The following is a 19,938-nucleotide window of genomic DNA, read 5'->3' as shown; positions in this document are numbered from 1 at the left end:
TTTAATATTTTAATTTAATTTAACTTTATTCCCTATAGGATTTTATTGTAAGTCCCTGACTTCATTATGTTCCATGGTAGGGTGTTTCAGCATTAGTGGTGGACACTGGGGTGCTGGACTTACTACTGTTTCTTTTAGCAGTACTAACTTACACTCTTAAATTTGGCTTCATCCCAATTTTCCGGGACTGGAAACATGTAAGTCTACACTTATAAGTAACTTTACAGTCGAAGTTTGTCAATAGCCAAAATTAGAAAAAGTTACTCAAAAGTTGGATAAACTTGCATGTGTAAATTACTCACAAGTGTAAATTACCTTTGTGAATAGAGCTGTTTGTATCTACTGGATAGTAAATATAGTATAAAAAGAATAAAAGGAGTGCTGAAAACACATCTTTTGAAAAGGCACTTCATCTATCACTGCTAAATAAATCTCCACTTTTTATCTCCACAAGACCCAAATGTAAAAAGAAGTCCCCCATCCCAGGCTACACCACCAGGGCTAGACTGGCGGTAGTCAGCACTGGTTGTTCCCCCAGTGGGCCAGAGGGGAGTGGGAGGGGGGGGGTTGTGGCCGGGGGGACTTGTTGTGTCACTCGGGGCCAGTTATGCAGCAGTGCTGCAATATCAGTACCCTGTAACAAAAGCGGGAACGGTGCTTCTTACTAGCGCTCCCTACCCCCGCTTCCAGGGCGGGTCGAGCAGCAATCTACCAGGATAGTTGCTGTTCCCAGTTCGGCCCTGTACATCACTCCCCATTATTTGTATACAATCATGAATCGTTCCCTGCCACACTGTACTATGTACGTCTCTCTGCTGTTTCAGAGCTTGCCTTGCGCTCTACAAATTCTAATAAATATACAACTGGGTTCCATTCCTTTTCCACTGATGAGAGGGCCTCATTCATCAGTCTTGGTCCAGTAAAGGGTCTGTTAGTGTTTTCACTAAACACTATCAGGACCTCTGTTGTATCCCTATTGTGACACCAGCAGCTCTGGCATTCAGCGGTGTTCTTCAGAGTCTCTGATCCAAGCCCAAATTCTGTGGATTTGGGTAATCATCTGTGTTTACCTGGACCTGTTAGTGGTGCGACTCAACGGCTTATGTTCTGTACCCGTTGAATAGCAGAGATGGCAGAGGTAACCATTCAGAACCCCCTTGCTTGCCTACATTGAATGTACTTGAGTGGACTCAGACAATTGCATGTGTGGGCTGAGACAATTATGACACAAAGTCTTTGGTTTAAAGAAATGATATTATCCATTTGAGTGCTGTTCCAGTTACTCTTACCCATTCTTGTTTGCATTTAGAAAATTGTTAAAGGTAGACTCCTCACACAGTTGGGCGAAGTAGAACTAGATTAAATGGACTTGGCATCACAGTAGCTTCACCAGAACAGCAGTCAGCAGACAATTCCACCTGCCGTTCCTGTGATCGATTACTTCCAGAACAACTCCTTAACATTCTCATCGATAAACACAGAGCAGAATGTTGAGTACATGTTATCACTAATGTACCTCCTCTCAAGAAGAATAAATAATAACAGGAATATCTTTATGTCCACTGTTTGGTAGACAGTGGGCAGGTCAGCAAATTCAATTTTCTAGGGTGAGGTAGGGCTGGAGTTGATTATTTTCCATGGAAATGCATTGTGTGGCTCGGGCAGTAGCCACCTCCACGTGCTGCACCCCTGCTGACTGAATTTCCTGTTGAATCCTGCATCCATCACCCTCATTGCCCTAACCACACTAGGCACAGGCACGTGCCTCACGCTTTTTTGCTGGTGTTTGAGCCCAACTTGTACAACCAGTTCCGACATTAGAGACAAGGGTGGTCTGATCCAGTGGCTGCTTCTGAGACGCCGGGACAGCAGAAGAGGAAAAGTCATCGGTTTGAGTGCTACAACTTAACTGATGCCACAGTAGGTCTTTGCTGTCCCCTAAGGGATGCACAAATGTCCAAAGTTGCAAAAGGAAGCACAACCTCAACCTGCATCGCCAGAGGAAGGAAGCTTCCTACTGTAACTTCAGACTTCTGGAGTTGGTACCAGCTTCTCTGACGGTGGGACATAAGCCATGACTAAGGACAGAGAGCCCACTCGAGGTGAAAAGTACCCTGTTGCAGTCCATAAACGTGTTGCACACAGACCTTGTCGAGCAAACTGCAAAAACTAAAGCAATTAAAGTGCAGCAGAATCAGGAGGGGATTGCTGGAAGGTTAGAAAATGTGGAAAGGTTTCTAGAAGCGACAGTAAAGAGGGTAAATGGACTGGAGAGCCTATCTTATCAACAGATCTATCTGCCTTCAGGCCTTGTGCTGTCCAAAAGCTTTGTGAAGCTGGATGCGCTGCTTGAGCTAGTAGACCATCTGAAACGGGGAGTGCTCCTCTGCGTCTGGAGGGTCCCCTCACTGATGGCTATGGACTCAATCCATCAATCAATCAAACTGGATATATAGAGTGCGGCTTATCACCCATGAGGGTATCCAGCGCTGGATTGATGGCGAGAAGGAGAAGATGATACAAGAATCTTTGAAGTTTTAAACAAGGTCTGGACAGTGCTTAGTGCTTGGTACATACCAACGTCAAAGGTAAGTAGAATGGTGATGCAGTTCCCCTGTCACCAGAGGTGTAGAGCAAGAAAATCCTGAAGGTGGCGATGCACAAGAAAAAGTATAAAAATGTGTTTTTCCCCCAAACACCAACCTATTACTTTAGACAGAAAAACAGAATTCCTAACCTTGAAGGGAATAATGGGTCCAGCTGTTCCAGAGAGCCATCTCTTGGGGGAGGCTATGGAGAGTATTAGCAATTGTTTTCCCTTATTGGCCTCTGTGCAGATATGGTGAATTTTGCTGTGGGGGATTTCTCTCATAGATAGTTGTAAAATACTTTGCAATATGCTTGCCCCTTGTAGTGGATGACAAGTAAATCATTCAAGTGTCACTGTATTCTGTACTTCCTTATTCGATTGGTTAATAAGCAGATTTAAACTGAAAATGCACCACCATTCTTCATGGAACCAGATCTCCTCTGCTTCAGACAACTATTCCCTACCCCAGTTTCCACCTTGACTTTCCCAGTCACCTATTTAGACCTCCTACGACAAGGTTCAATACACTTGTTAATTTTCGTCTGATTTCTTGCAATGTTTTGTTTTAGCACCACGCCTACTCACTTTTTTATATTTTCTTCCATTTTCTGCAATATTGGTTTACATTTTGTTGAGCACTATTAAATACCACGTTTGTGCTGATGTAACCGTGTTTAGCAATAATCAGCAGTAAAGTAAGAAAAAAAATCTAACAATGTTATTTTGACCTTGGCAAGCAGCCTACTGGGTCAGGGGAAAGATTTTCACATTAAGAGATTCCTGCCTGCCTTGCACGGATGTCTTTGATCAAAGTTTAATCACTGGTGTGGGGAATGCATTTTGTCACACAGGAAGGCTGTCCTGTAGATGGGGCCCATATACCATTAATTTTGTAGGAGGTTTCTCTCCCTGCATCAGAGACATTTCTCTTTTTTCTCGCCAAGAACCCTCATGGTTTGCAGGAAAAAAACACAGTGGCGGAAGCCCGCCTCTGGTTGGGCAGAGCCCCAGCGGCCCTGTGATGGATGGACTTCCTGGTCCATCTGCGGAACGCAATGCCTTCCACCTCCTCTGAATACCATGGGGAAACTGCTCTGCTGAGCTATGAATGGCCCCTTAAATATGCTGCAGTTTTAAACTCTCACATCACAGCACTGCACTTTATTACACACACGCCAGCCTTACATAGGGGTTTAGTACATCCCGCCTAACTCAATAAAAACATCCTTGTGCTCCTCCCTCGTAGAGAGGGGGTTGTAGCCCACATGAAGACCGGGTCTGTCACGTGAGGAGGCATCCCTATGATGAAGCATGACCCCTCTGGTGTGTGAGGGGAACCGTCCTGAAAAAGGAAACCCCTTGTTTTTGCATGGCAGAGTACAGTCACACAGCCAAACAACATCCTTCTAGTCCGGACCCGTGGCCCCTTTTCTGTGTGATATCAAAAGGCAAGCCCCCCTGAAATTCTCTCATGCCTCTTTTAGCATTTTACACCATTTCACGTCACACTGTTAATTGTGCATACCGCTTAAGCCACATTATTAGCGCGATCCTGAGACATTTTCTTTTCTTCTTCCTCTGAGTTAATTCTTCCTCGTACTTAAGTTGTTTTCTTTCTTCTATGTTTTCATTTATTTCATGCTTCTCTTCCATCTGTTAGTTTAATTTCCTTTCACACAGCGCAGACCAGTTCAGCTGAGGGGTCCAGTGGGACCGGGGGTGGTACGTTATTTCTCTGCTGCACATCATGCTTCCCTCACACTATATCCATTTACTTGCGGAGCATAATGGGATTATGACGTGCCCATGGGAAGGTTGTGTTGCGTCTGAAGGGCCACAAGGCTTCTAGCCGAATTATGGGCGCTAGTTTTCATGTTTTTTCCACTTTCCTATATATTAATTTATCTCCCTTTAGCACTTTCTCTGTCACCCTTTCTCTTCTTCTTTCTCTGCTCCAGTGTTTATCTCTTTACACTCTTCCTCTCACCATTTCCCCTTGTCTCTTTGCTGCTCTTTTATTTTTTTTATCCCTGTATCTAGTCTTCTGCCGTCTCTCTTTCTCTGTCTAGCCATCACCCAGGCGCTCATCCTCTATTTCTTTTCATCCCTCCTGTGGTCACTCTCTTCGTATCACGCACTATCTGTTCCCCTTTCTCAGTTTCACTCCTCCTCTCTCTCTCTCTCTCTCTCTCTCACTCAGTCTCTCTCTATCTCTGGCTAAACACTTATAAGGTCCCAAAGGCTAGACCTATTGCCTATCCCAATGCTTGTTCAGATATTCAAAGGCAAACAGACTACTGTCTATTGAAATACATACCTTGTAAGCCTACAGTAGATGGAGGAAGCAAAGGCTACCCACTTCCCTAGGTGTTTCTCAGTCTTATGGGCGGAAAAGGGCATCAGTGTTAATAGAAAGTTGTGCACGGGGGTGCTGAAAAATCTAGCAGTACGGCGTTGGCCAACCTTTTAGATCCCAAGCACTCACACGAGGTTGCCACACCACCTGGTATGACGTGAGTTGATAACAACACTCCATATTTATGGCACATAAATCATCAAGCCAGTGTCAGTAAGCCACCTGCAAACATTTTAATTTTAATAAACATCCTTTTATTAAAGGTTACTCCTATAAGTAATTTGCCTCAAGCCTACTTCCACAAGGGTACTTTATTTCATGTTGCAGTCGAAAGCAACAGGACGTCAGACACCAAAAAACATCATTGTGAAGACGTATGTGCAAACTTTATTATACTTATTGCATGAGTCGGACATTTGTTAAAGGCGTTTACATACAATAACGCAACAACGATAAATGATGACAGTTAAGGATATACAAACACATCAGACAATTCACCCATTCCAAGAAACCCAATTATATTTTAATTATTGTTTTAGGAAAAAGCGCAAGACTCAAGCCCACGTTAGGTTGTGTTACCAATTCCAGCACCCTCCTGGGTGGAGAAGTGTGGCTCAATGGTTAGAGCGGCAGACCCAAGCCCACGTTAGGTTGTGTTACCAATTCCAGCACCCTCCTGGGTGGAGATGTGTGGCTCAATGGTTAGAGCGGCAGACCCTGATGCAGAGGTCTAGCCTGGGACCAGGGTTCAATTCCCCGCCTCGGTGGGTCTTGGGCTCAAAAATTCCACGGACCTGATAATTCTCGCCTCAGTGCCTATTCCAATCATGGAGTCCCACTCTGCAACTCTGGGCAATAGCTTGCTTAATCTCCACAACAGCCCCCACAACGCTAAGGATGCCTGGCCTCCACCTTGGGGGTGCCCAGGAGTGGACACCTCACAGGGAAAGCCAGGATGGGTTCCACAGCGGTCTTCGTACAAGCGCCTTGAGACCCTTGCGGGTGAGTAGTGCGCTATACAAGTATCAATTTACATTTTTTTCCATGCCACCCCTTCTATCTCTCTCTGGCAGAACTCAGTACCCCACTTTCTCTGTTCATGGCTCTTGGGCACTAACACTTCTCACTTCCATTTAACCTACGATCTCTTGTCCCTAATTACTATCTGAGCCTCCTGTCGGCAACCCGGGAGTTTGGCTTCTCACCTCATGGTGGCGGCTCAGCCTAAGAAAAGAGTTTTTATTAATGCATGTGCTGGCTTTTACCGTGTGAGCATGTCATCAAGGCAGAGTTGTGTATCCTGCAGGGGAAAGTACATCAGTTTATGTGATGACAAGTACGTGTGTGTAGCCACAAAACACTCATGCCTCTTTGAGTTGCCCACACATTCAGCGGTAGTAGTGCTTTTCGGAGGTGCCCAAACGCTGTTCAGCATCTAAACGAGGCACAACTCATCCATGCAAAAAATGAAGAATGGACATGGGCAGCAAAATGCTCTGGGGCTGGTCCCAAACAAGAGGGGGCTTAAGTACTGCCGTGCGGTCACGGATCGGAGGCATCCAGGCAGAATCAGAGTATACATTAAGGCCGATCACCACCCTTCAGCTTGCACCTTTGTGAACCACTGCTACAGAGCCTTCCACACCCCACAAGTTCATATGTATGGCCCCAGTTCCCGGCATTTCCTGGTGTGCATCCTGCAGTTTCACTGAATGGAGGACAGTCGTCAATTGTATTCTTTTACAATGTCCTCCAATCAGAGAGCTCCTTGAGATGCACTGTTCGGAATCCAAAACGAAGAGTAAACGTTTTGGATTCCAGATTCAGGTGGAAGTGCGACGGGAATGCGCGACCCCCTTTCCATGACTCCACGCCCCCCTTGGGGGTCGCGCCCCACAGATTGAAGACCCCTGTCTTAGAGCCTGGGTCCTGAGTTCAGGCCTATCCTGTAAGTGCTGGATTCAACCCTTAAATACCAATACACTCATCTTGCTTCACCACTTAGTATAGCCCAGTATTGCCATTTAATTAAAAAAAGAGATGTGGTCTGCTTCTGGCTCTAACACAGCAAAGTGCCCGGCACACTGCCCAACCCACGCTGGTCAGTTGCTTGTGTTGGAATGCGAGGCCCAATCAGAAGTTGAGCATAAGCATGTAGATGCGGTAGAATCTGTTGAAGCTAGGGTGCTTCCTGTGGTGGCTATTAAGCTCTGAGACACCCATTAGAAAGTAGTAATGGAAAGCCACTAGAGATGCCGCTGGTGCAGGAGAAGGCTGTAAACGGCAGGTCCTGTAAGGGCTTAGGTTGCAGAAGACACTACTAAAGCCCACACTGACAAAGAGACGGCTTGTGATGGCTCTTTTGGTCAAGAGAAGGCATAAAAGCATAAGACACCACTGCCAGCAACAGCTGTTCTGAATATTCCATTCCATGGTGATCTTCATATCCTAAAAGGTAAGAGCCTTGCAAAAACTAAGAAGTCTGTGCCCCGGTCTCTTCATGTGGTCTCTGATCATCTTACTTTCAGAAAGCAGTTAAACACTTGGTTCTTTGTCTTGTGATCCTCCCTTATGTAAGTAAAAGAGCAGTCGCGATCCCAACAACATCAATATAAATGCAAACCCTTCCCTCTTCTATTCCTCCACTGTTCTTTTCAATCCAAATAACAAACTCACATGTCCACCGCTCAAATTAACTTCATATTTCCCTGTACTAATTCACCTCTAATCCTGTTTGGGTACCGGAATAGCGTGCTACTCACCAAAAAGTGCTTTGACGCCCTGCCAGGGGTAGTAAGCGCTATATAAATACAATTACAATACAATACCCCTTGGTGTTGGTCATTTAATAACCTTATGGGAAATTTGATCACCATATGATATGATGGAATTCTATATTACAGGTTTCGTAAGTCCAATTTGCAATACAGTATGAAGAAAGTCCATAATAAAAGTAATCTACAAACCCAGATCTTCCGTGTCTATCTTCGCTTATTTCATTCGTTTTCTTCAACTTTTTTTTCACACTTCCATTGGTTTAAGAATAATAACACAAAGGGCAGCTTGTCAGATGCTCTCATCTCGGAGCTGCCGGTCACTCCTTGGGGTAACAAAACGCTTTATCCATTTTCAGCAAATAAAATCTTACTGTTTCAAGTGAATTTAAGTTTTCCTATATTGCTTTCTCGTGGGATCTTTCACCCTGATCCTATGACATAATACTGCTTGATAATTCATGACTGAGAGAAAAGAGTGATTCACCTGTAAAGCTTGAACTCAGCCAGTAACTGAGTGACTGCCCGCCTGATATGGGTTTTTTTTTGCTTCCACCCCTTCTTCTGCCAGGTCTCAACTGATATCGTCAGTTTCTTTTAGCTCCCTTGCTGAGTTTCCTCTTATGCACACATAGGATACTGTGAAATGAGGTTTACATTGATTTCCCATCAGTAAAACCAACCTTTAAGTGATATGACACATCAGTGCGTGCCCAGGGAAGGCAACATTAATTGCATATAGGCAAGTGAACTTCAACTTTTTTATGCTGAGCCCCTCCACGAGTAAAAAAAAAAAAAAAAAAAGCAGAGCAAATATTCCATTATATATTATAGGAAAATTAGCTGCAAATGGTGCTACGCTAAAAGGGGAGGGGAGTTGAAAAAAAATCGAACTTAAAAACAATTGCAGGCAATGGCAGCGCAAAGTTTTATGGCAGATACTAAAACAATTTAAACCCATACAATAGTTAAATATTGCACGTCACAATGGCAATGTAACACATTTTAAATAAAATATGAATACTTATTTGCGCTCCAGATATTAATAAACATCTATTCTAATATTTCAAAAGCAAGATTTTAATCAAAAATGATGGGACGCATTGCTTATTTGGCACCATTTGATGGCGGCAAACCTGGGGCTGCCTCCGGTTAGACATGTTCTGATGCCATGTCCCTAGGGGAACACGCCACTTTCCTGCCCCAAAAACACTGACATTGCTTTTTCAGGCCGTCTACTGCCTCGCTTGTGCTGCTGCCGACCACACACGAGTCTGCGGCCCTCTCGGAGGCCGAGCAGGGAGCAGCAAGCTTCCGGCTTCTGAAACTGGCGTCGTCACCCGAGATGCAATCTCGTCCTGCCTAAATTTAAACGCGTCGCCGTGCGTGTTTCCGTCCAAAGAAATGCTCCACGCTAGAAACTCGCTGTGTTCGCCCGCTGTTTCATTTAACCATGCCCCAGGGCCTGTATTAACAGTGTTAAAATGCATTCCGAGGTGAGGTCAGACCATGGATGGAACAGGTTCAAGCTACATTAGGGCAAGCTCGACGGGTTTTGGCTGGTTCTTGCTTCGTTCTTCTGATCATTGTTGCTCCGACTCCATTTTGCGAGTGAAAAAAACAATATTTTGTCACCGATGAGCCGCCCAAGGCTTTCCTGGGTGCACAGATTAGGACGATATTGTGATTAATTACTATTACGTGCCCCATAAGAGGGTAAATTATCAATGGTGGCGTCTGTACATATGAAGAATGCAGACACCTTTGTATGATAATTGTCCGGGTCGCTCTACACAGATTATCCATGGCCAGGGCCACTGAAATGTTGTTGTTGTGCAGCCACTGCTTTAAATGGGAAAAAAGAAGTGCAGGTACTCATCAAATTGAGCTGGGGGCGTGGCAAGAAGGCGGGGCTAGGAGGCGGGACAATGGGCGGGGCTAATGACACTTTAAAGGGCGCAAGAATTTTTGGGGGAGTGAATAATGACAAATTGCTTCAATTTGTAGTATATTTTTGATACCCTTGCATGTAATAAAGCTACTTTTAACATTTTCTTTCAAATGTTGAATATGAAATTGCCGGTGCACAAATGGCACACGAATCACATTTATTATGCAGAGATTCATCGACAATCACCATTGAGTATCCAACTTAAAAGGAGAGGCGGTGGGCAAAGGTATTCATTTAAAGGGCATACAGATGAAACCGGGGTGGGGTGGGGCGTGGAGAAATGGTTGAAGATGCCAATCCCAAGCCAAGAAACCCCATTCCTTGCACTATAGTAAATGGACCCTTACGTAGTAGCAAAGCAAATGGAGGAGGTCTGAGTTAAAGAAAGGGGTTATCCCTCGAGGTATTTTGGTGCTTTCTGAAAGATGTATATTAACCAAGTCAATATTACTCATTTTATCGACCTCAGAAGGATGAAAAGCTGAGTGAACCTCCTATGATTTAAAGCTGAGACCAAGAGGTCAAACACACATTTTTTAAGTGGATGCATTAGGCCACTGAGTAACCACAACACCAACCCCCACCATACTTCTTGAACATCTACCAAGTACCAGCTAAACCTGGGACAGTCCTGCTTTCATTGCTCTGACTTGCTTCTAACAGTGCTGCTCTATTAGCCACAGTTGCCCATTCGGGTGGTGGGGGCGGGTAGTAGAGGAGAATCAGTGTAGCTATGAAGCACATTTAACCTAACTGGTTTGACCCTGACTATCTCTGCCTGCATCAGTGTCTTTCCTGAGTCCCGACACGAGAAACCCCATTGTGAAAAGAGTCAGCTACCTGCACAGCTCAAACAGTGTGAGGAGAGGCAAGAGCCTACGGCACATGACTGCCCCACAAAAGAGTTTGCTGTAGGCTAAACATTCCATGTTTAGGGCCACCAGTATCACCATCTTTAGTATGCTTTATCTTTCTGGTTATGGGCTAACAGAATGGTATACTGCACTGACATTGACGTGCGGCCCCAGATCAACAGCTGCACTAGGCTGCACCCTACTGGACTAAGAACTGACATCAAAAATATGTTAAATAATCATGCAAGCATTTATTTAAAGGTTAAGTGAAGTTAAAGAAAAAGTAACTAGGGTGTCTTGCACATCTTAACTTTACCAACACTCGTTTTTGAACACATCTTGCAGCAAGAGTGTAAAAAATATATAAAGTCTCTCCCCAATTAAAAAAATGTTATTTTATCAAGATGCAGAACTGATTATCCTTATTACATCAGATTATACCAGTGCATCGATAAGCATTTTTTTGTTTAAAGTCATAGTTTTCAAACGTGAATTTAAAAACATTAATTCTTCCCTCCACCCGGACAACAATGCCAATATTGATCTTATGTTTATCCTCTTGAGCAGCCTGGGTTCCTATTATACATGATCACTATAATTTATCAATCAAACACAGGGGAGGATTTTGTAAAGCGCATATCCTGAAGTAATATTGCGAGGTTCTCCTATATGTGATAATGAAGTAAAAGAAGGGAAAGTATAAACAATTGCATAGGATCACACAATTTGTTAAAGTGGGAAAGCCAGGATTAAGCCCAGATTTTCTGATTTCTCGTCAACTGCACAATGTGACACCAGAAAACCTGGGATTAATCCTGGCTTCCCCACTTTAACAAATTGTGTGATCCTAGGCAAACAAAAATGTTGGTGAGAACCCATGATATTCACTAAACCACTTGTTAGGTACAAATCTAAACACCGCTTCTGGTGTAAATTGGAGAGTTGTATATAGGACAACAGTCATAAAAACGACAATATACTGAAGACCAAAACAGTGTATAGCACTCCAGGGGCCATAAAAAAGGAAAACTCTATGTCTATGATTTTCTAAAGGCCTGCTAGCCCAGATACCAGTTGCTGCTGCCTGCTAGCCCAGATACCAGTTGCTGCTGCCTGCTAGCCCAGATACCAGTTGCTGCTGCCTGCTAGCCCAGATACCAGTTGCTGCTGCCTGCTGCCCAGATACCAGTTGCTGCTGCCTGCTAGCCCAGATACCAGTTGCTGCTGCCTGCTAGCCCAGATACCAGTTGCTGCTGCCTGCTAGCCAGATACCAGTTGCTGCTGCCTGCTAGCCCAGATACCAGTTGCTGCTGCCTGCTAGCCCAGATACCAGTTGCTGCTGCCTGCTAGCCCAGATACCAGTTGCTGCTGCCTGCTAGCCCAGATACCAGTTGCTGCTGCCTGCTGCCCAGATACCAGTTGCTGCTGCCCATACATTTTAATTGTACCAACGAACTGGCATAAATAAATGCCAAATACAAAGTATAATTGGGTTGGGGGTCACCCCAAACAAACTCACTTGAAGATCCCTCCTTGGAGAGAGGAGCCGGGCCAGCAGCGAGGACCGGAGCGAAACACAGCAGCAGAGGCAGAAACAGCAGGGAAGGAATGGATTAGATTCCTTTGTTTTGTTCCTGCCTCTGCTGGAACGCAGGATTTGATGGGCCCCTTGGAGAGATGTAATGCAGGGCTCCGGTGTTAATCGCTGCAGTTTCCCCTGCATTACACAAGCACGATTTAGTGCTTGTGTTCTGTGTGTCTTTTGCCACATTCTTACTTGCTCTAAGTTTACGTTTTGCATTTGTTTGTGTCTAGTCCTCTCACACCAGCAGCGATTGGACGAATAAATAAATAAATAGAACATTTTATCACCTAACTATTAAATTGAACAGTGTAATCAGTCCGCTCTAATCTGAAATAAACAATTTTCTGGTAGAAGAGGTGCCCTTTCCCCTCCCTATCAGCATTACTGAATCTGTCAAGAGCTGCAGGCACTAGGAGATGACCCTTTAAGATCACACCCCAGACGTGATGTCTTGAGTTAAATCCGAGAGCAGGATGTTTAGACCCACCCGACCATCATCCTCCAGCCGAGGCAAGAGTGGGCAGGTGAGAGCGCCATTATCAGCATGTGCAGTGTCAAGTCAAAAACAAAGATTTACGCCCTCTGCCCCCTTTCCGGGGGTGGGTCTGAGAGCAGCCATTCACTCCTCCCAATGCTCCCACACAATACCCCACAGGCCGACACACGGCCATCCTCAAATAACTTTTAGAAGAAGCAGGTTGGGATGTGTGCCCCCCCCCGTGGCTGCCCCCTGCCGCCCCAGCTGGGACCTTTTCAAAATCACTTCCAAAGCTGCAGGGCCGCCACCTGCCGAGTAGCAGAACACAGCCCGGCACACAGGGCGCAGCCGAGCCAGCCTGACAATGGGCAGATCTGTGCAGCACAATCGGGCCATCCGATGGGCTTTCCAGCTCTCAGGAGAGGGGGAGATCTTACTTTAATGTGCTTTGTAATGCAGGGTGTGAAACCGGTGTGAAATGGCCATCGTGTGAGAAAAGGTGAGGCATGCTCACTAGACCTAAAACACCGACCTGCGTGAATGAGTACCGGTACTCTCCTTTTGTAGGGAAAAAGCGCCGGTACTCTTGGAGGGAAAAAAAAAGAAGTGCCGGTACTCAGTACCGGCCCATTTAAAGCACTGTGTGCAGCTGCAGCGTTTTCCACATAATGATAGATTTGCCAAACTCCACCATCTGTCACATAATCAGCAGATTTTAACAGAAAAATTAGTTTCTAGCTCAAGTGGTTCAAAAGTTACTAAAAAAGCAGCAACATGTGTTACAGTACAGTGGAAGGCTCTCTGCAAGTCTTGACTGGTTACCCTTCTGATGCGCATTGCTATATTTGGGTGTTATAATGGTACCAATTAGGTGCAACCAATGCCCATACAGTGTTAACAAGTGTAAAAAAGGCAAAATAATGAAGCAATACTACTACAAAATGTCTCATTATGCCTCATAATTTGCCTTTCTTGCAGCATAATTTACTCAACTCTTCCATATAATTTGGCCCTCCCCTGCCGCATAATTCCAGTGGGCCTGTCCATGACTAACTGATGAAATCAGAGGAAAAAATCCTGGAGACAGGTAGGAACTGGAGCCAGGGGAGAAGAATTCTGGAGGAAGATGCTACGGTTACATGGAGGAAGAGGTGTGGTTTATCTGCGAGACCTGGCACCTCACTACAACCCATCCAGAGCACATTCAGGGTACTTTTCTCCACGTCACCTCATTCGATCACCACACAAGCGTTCTTGAGGATGGAACATGGAGGGGGATCAAAGGGTGTTCAAGGACCTTCACTCTGGAATGTGATCAGCCCAGACTTTTGAAAGTCGAATATTCAGACTAGCTACTAACTGGACCCAAGTTGGGGCAAGGGTTGCGATGGATGCATTTTGAATACCCTTAGTGCCTAATTTGAGCCGGTGGGGTCCACCAGAACATATTGGTAAGGACTGATACTTATTTTTCAGCATCAGTTGCCTACAGAGAGCAAGAAAAGGAAAAACACAAAATAGAAGAGAAGAAAAACTGTCATATAGGGAGAAAGCAGGACCCTGCAAGCTTTAAATAGTCGGGCTTGGAGTGTCTGGAAGAGGATTTAGGATGCATGAGTTAGTTTAAGACTATCAGCTTTGGTATTCAGTGCGCCAACATTTTAATACCGGGAGCCTGAAGATATAACAATAACTGACTCGGAGACAAAATGGCCACCAGGAAGCTCAATTTGCAGAGCATGAAAGAAAGAGCTACGGAATGTCTCCTCTAATGAATGAACCATTGAGAGATTCAAGTAAAAACAAACATAAATCAGTCGAGGACTTAGTACATGCAGTTGCCATTGGCAAACAGGTCAAACCCTACAAGCCAGAGCCAATCCCTGGGGTTTGGAGTGGTAGGCTAGACAGGAGTCTGGAACTGGAAGCAAGAATGGTCTATTCGCAAGTAGTCTCTCCTCTGATGGCGAAGACCAAATGTATGCATGCAGGGCAAAGGTGAGCATCCTTAAGCAGGTGGAATGTTTAAGGGGCAGACTGTGGAAGTGTATAGTGCAGGGAATAGCGGGCAGCGCCTAGGAACCGGAGCACCAAGCTGCTTCTTCAAGAGCAAGGGTTTCAAACCACTGACGTATCTAAGAGGGAAAAAGCAGTAGGCACTATGGATATTTAACAAGGGGTATCAGCAGGCGGCTAACTGCTGCGGGAACAGGATGAGGTAAACTGCTGGGAGCTTATAAGTTCGATAGACGACATCTGCGATGCAATGACTTGAGCAGGCCCTCATAACTTTGTACTGCACTACAAGACAAGAAGTGGCAGGACATCGCTGTGTCTGATGGATTCAGTTGACCTTCTCATGATGTAAGGTCTGCGGAGGGGAAGCTTGATTTTCTTTTTTAACACAAATTAGTTAAAGTAATCCTCATCACTCTGGGTCCAATCTTCCTCCTGACAGCTGTAACAGCCCTCACTTGAATCACCCACAGAGTAGCCTGCGTCTTTGGCGGACTGATCATCTGCTCAGATTTGTAATATATTCTGATGAGGTGGGTATATTCATAGCATAAAGATTTGAGGGTTTAAAACCCTATGAAATTTTACATTTAAAGGGACAAACACTCTTACCTATCTTCAGCCATGACGTCAACTCTTAATTTAAGGATTGTAACAATAGCAAGGAACGTGTTGGGACACTACATGGAGTGACTTTTGTTAATTGAAATTGAACAGGTGGTTGTCCCTCAATAACAAAAAAACTACGTTTTTGTGTACCTGCATTGCAGAAACAAATACTATTTGTAAATATTGGTTAGGATTTTGGATTATATGTGGTTGTGAATAGATAAATACAAAACAGAGCATGGCGATTTTTACATCCCACATTTAAAAAAAATTAATAATATGAGATTAGGTCAAATACTCTCAAAATTGAAGAGTGAAAAAACAAGAAATTTACGTAAAGAGTGAAATATTGCAGTTATATGCAGACAGCAAAAAAGGGATGATAAGGCTTGAATCAAATGTAACCACTGGTACCTGCTCTGGGCAGTATCTCGCCAATTTTAGCTCCTTTGTGGAATTACAGATGGGGATAATCCACGTGGGAGGCTACATTGGCCTCACCCCTAAGGGAACAGGCCAGATCAAATTCTAGGCCACATCCCCTGTGAAAAGGAACAAAAGCAACCCCCGATGCCATATTATTACCATCCAGTTTACAAAAAAACAGTATTTAAAAATGAATTAAGTTAACTTTACACCCATTATGATTCACAGAACTGTAGCAGGACCCAGTCACTTGACTTTAGCTTAATGATCCCTGCAACCTTTGTATTTTTGCCCGAGATCCGGTTATATTTGTCTATTGTTATAAAATATTTAACACAACTGCTGAAATTATTTGAAGACTTTTAGATGTGACTATTTAACTGATGTCGTTGGAGCAGATATATTAAGAAGAAAGCATGGACAGGGTTTTGTTTTTATTCTACCACGGGTGCCAGGATAATACTTATGAGGCAATGGCTAGTGGGAAATCCATCTTTTCTCAGCATTGTTGAAGTGTAACAGCGTCTCATGGAACGTCAAAGCTAGATATTGGCAAGAATTTGGGGAAACATGCTTTTAACGTTTTTTGGGAATTTGCTTTTTAACCTCTTTTTGGTGCACCAGTAAGTTGGGATCATGAACTTTATTTAGGAAAACAAAATAGATATATAATTTATTTCAGAAAGACAGGACATTGTGTGCATGCAGTCAACACTTGATATTCTAATTATCCACCACTCGTCTCCCATCTTCTGTATCTGCTACAGTTCATAATTGTGTTACCATTTTACTTAAAAGTTGTGCCATATCGGATGGCTACAAAGTTCCTGAAACTTAATCCATCCAAAACTGAGCTTCTCATTACGAGGAACTATTTTAAACTGGAATCTGTCCTCTTGGACTCAGATCAATGGGTTGTCCTCATTGCCAGGTAAAACTGTCCGCAACCAGGTTGTCTACAAAGATGCTGACCTCTCCCTTCAGCCGTAGGGTTCCAAAGTTACAAGTATCCGTTTTTTTTTTTTAGACTGAATTTCTTGAAAAATCCTGCCGTTTGTTACCTCGTATCGCAGTCCTGTGGTGGTCACACTAGTATGCTCCAGACTAGACTATGGTAACTCAAGTTACCTAGGTCTTCTGGAAAAACGTTTAAGAAGGTTTCAAGCGATTAGGAATGTTGTTGAACGTCTCATCACTGTCACTCACTGACTTCATTTTTATCTGTCCCATTCTGTCTTACCTGCCTGGTTGTTTGCCAAAAAGACAATAATGTTCAAGTCTCTGGTAAATGTCATGGTTCCACCCATGCATTTCTGACTTAAAAATTCAAGTGGCCTAAGCCTCAGCGCTTATTGTCCTTGGTTGGACTTTATTTATCTACCTCATGTAGATGCTTGTCTCACGGTGTTGGGAATGTGCTTTATTAGTAACAGAGAACGGGACTCATTGCTACTTAAGCCAGTCTGCCACCATCTGCTGCACAGATTAAAAGTTTTGCAATTCAACACGTCAAGATTTGTGAGTCCAGACTACTTCTGTCCAGACTACTTCCATGGCGCAAGGTTGTCCCTGAGGAGAATCAATTACCTTGTAATGAACTTCTAAAGGTAAATACAATTGGAAGCCACTGACAGCAGGTGTGAGTTGGTGCCGTAATTGTCAGCACCTTCGAGACATGGTATAGGTATATAACATTAATTCAATTGACTCTTCCCTATAATGATGTTGAGTGTGAGAACGAAGGACAAGAATTCAGTCCACGGAATGAATACTCCAAGCAACTTAAGGGCACCCAAACATACTATGTCCTGGTGAATCATGCAAGGGCTGTGCATTTGAGGGGCATGTGAAGTAAAGCGATTGTTTAAGACTCTTTAACCCAGAACTCTAGATATCCCTCCGGGTTGCCATCTGTCTGTCATGGTGCAAGCACTATTTGCTACATTCAGTGCTCTGGACCAAGTCACTAGCAAACTCCAATATACCCTCCATCATATCAGCGATAAAGTTGAGTCAAATGTCATTTCTGACCTGATAAGAGAATCTCCTGCCCTTCAGAGAGTAGTAAGTGCTGTAAGGTCGGTTTTGTACAAAGAAATAAAATTGCTATAAAATGGCTCCCATCCTACGGGTACCTGTACGGCCAAAGGAGTAGTGTGTGGTTCTTTCTGTTTAAGCCCTTTGCAAGGGAAGCAGGAGGGTGGCCAAACATTTTCAGCTGGTACAGCAGTTTTGTTAATGGGTGCCCCACGTTGGTCATCAAGAGTTGGATTCTTCGCATATTTCAGGATAACCACTCACTTTAACTTCCTTGAGATTCTTGTATGTACACTTATCCCATATGGGAAATCTGTCATACACCTGGCCACTCCCAGACATACTGGGAGTGGCCAGATGTTTGACAGATTTCCAGATGGTTTCATTAAAACAGCCTGGCAGTAGTGTAAAGAAGAAGGGAACCCCCTGCTAATAATGTGAGTTACTGTTCCTAAGGCATGGAAAGAAAATATTAATGTACAAAAACACGAGGCAACTCAAATGATATAAAATTACAAACACTAATTCATGAAAAACCACATTCAACAGAAAATGAGGGCTAAAAAAAATCAGAGGGTGTATAAAACAAAATACTTTTTATTATTTAATTTAGAGTCCTTATTATGCAATGTGAAGAAAATATTAAAAACACTGTTGAATCAAGGCGGTCAGCATAGGGATTGGATATTTACAGTACTAATCTATGACTTTCGTATGATCATTCATTCAATAAAAATCACCCACTCTTAAGACACGAGAGTACATCTAATATGAACAATAATGATTTTATCATAGATAACGAAGGATGATTTAATAATCAGAAAACAATAGAGTAAATTAATTTAATATATATTCGGTCTTTTGTGAGTTTGATTCAATATCTCGAATATTGACTAAAAGCCACAAGAAGGTTGATTATCTATTACATTAATTTACTGTATTGTTCCTATTAGGATATGAATGTACAACAGTACAAAATTGTGTAACATTCTTTAAAACAGAAGTATTAATAACTTTTCTCTTTATTACAGGTTAAAGTGGCAAATCCAGAAGGAATTTTGTCTACGGCGCAGACAGACCTTTTGAACAAACATGATCCAGCACCTTTTAAGGTGGAGAGCACATAGTGAAAACGACAGACTTGGCCCAGCTCTCCAAGTCATGGGGAGTGCCAGCTGAGCACTAAACTGAATCATGAAACTTGAAGAATTTTGTTATGTTATAGATATTGAGAAGCTCATTGCCAAGACAAATAGTATTCCTTTGTGAACCTTCAGTGTTTGCACAACTAATTATGGAGTAAGTATTCAAGCCTTAAGACGGACCAGTGGAATAAAAAGAAATCAGTTTTTAAATGTCAACAAAAAGTTGCAACTGTTATCACCCAGCTTAGCTGTTAAATGGTCCTTTGTGGAGACAGTTTATTTCCTGGGTTTACAGATGGTGATGATAATTAAATGCAATGGACTAACAACTTGTATCTCATCTGTTACATGGAACTTCAAGCCAGAATGTGTTTGTGTCTTACTCATTTTCTTTTCATTCTGGTGTGGTTCTCAGAAGACATCAACAAACGAAAGCCTTCAGATTAATTATTTCATTGTGTAGTCCCTGGTTTGAAAGTTAACTTTATAAAAATGTGGGCCATCATTGGAGGATTCTGCAACAGTTGCTTGTACCCGGGATTTGCATCAGTTCTCCTGAAAGGAGGAGCACAGAAAATACTAACTTTGACATTACAACTTGGAGGCAGTCCTCTGAAATACCCAAAAAAGGGAAATAGCTCAGCTACAAACCAGAAGGTAAAATGGGTATCTGAAGAAGTTGAAATGAAGACAAGTTCACTTCTTTACACAGAAACAAAGCCTCTTCATTTTGTTATATTGAAGTTATTATGGACTCTTGAGAATACCTAGAGCCGCTTACATGGATGTCCGCGTTTGAACTTGAATGACCTGATCGCCTTCTACATGTTCCGTTTAGTTTTCTCCCCTCCTGGTGATTGTGTTTATCCTGTTACTATGTACAGAGTATCACTTCCATCCTCCAGCACAAGCCCAGCATCCTTTTCTCATCCCCGTGACGTAGGATTGCTCTCCTGGGACTGCATTACATTTAATGCTCATGGTCCTACTCTGCAACATGACACAACCACCTAAGTACGACAGTCGTGGGCTGTGCCCCATTATTGTCAATCTGCTGTTCAGAGTACAAAAGCATTAGAGATCTCAGCTCTCTGAAGCCACTAGTCTGCCTTTCACT

General features: G+C 43.4%; 1 protein-coding gene across 1 annotated transcript in view; it reads left to right on the top strand.

Annotated features, from left to right (window-relative positions):
- MORN3 (MORN repeat containing 3) overlaps positions 1 to 19,528 on the top strand; it is a 146,474-nt gene extending 126,946 nt beyond the window's left edge. Inside the window, exon 5 of the mRNA XM_078666139.1 lies at positions 18,708 to 19,528. Within this exon, the coding sequence (XP_078522265.1) occupies positions 18,708 to 18,803 (96 nt within the window). The 3' untranslated portion in view covers positions 18,804 to 19,528. The remainder of the gene's footprint in view (positions 1 to 18,707) is intronic.
- Positions 19,529 to 19,938: the final 410 nt, after the last annotated feature.

The sequence above is a fragment of the Lissotriton helveticus genome, chromosome 11 (genome assembly GCF_964261635.1).
Source record: "Lissotriton helveticus chromosome 11, aLisHel1.1, whole genome shotgun sequence".
Taxonomy (NCBI): domain Eukaryota; kingdom Metazoa; phylum Chordata; class Amphibia; order Caudata; family Salamandridae; genus Lissotriton; species Lissotriton helveticus.
The sequence above is the reverse complement of the archived record's forward strand: the minus strand, read 5'-3'. Positions and strand labels throughout refer to the sequence as shown.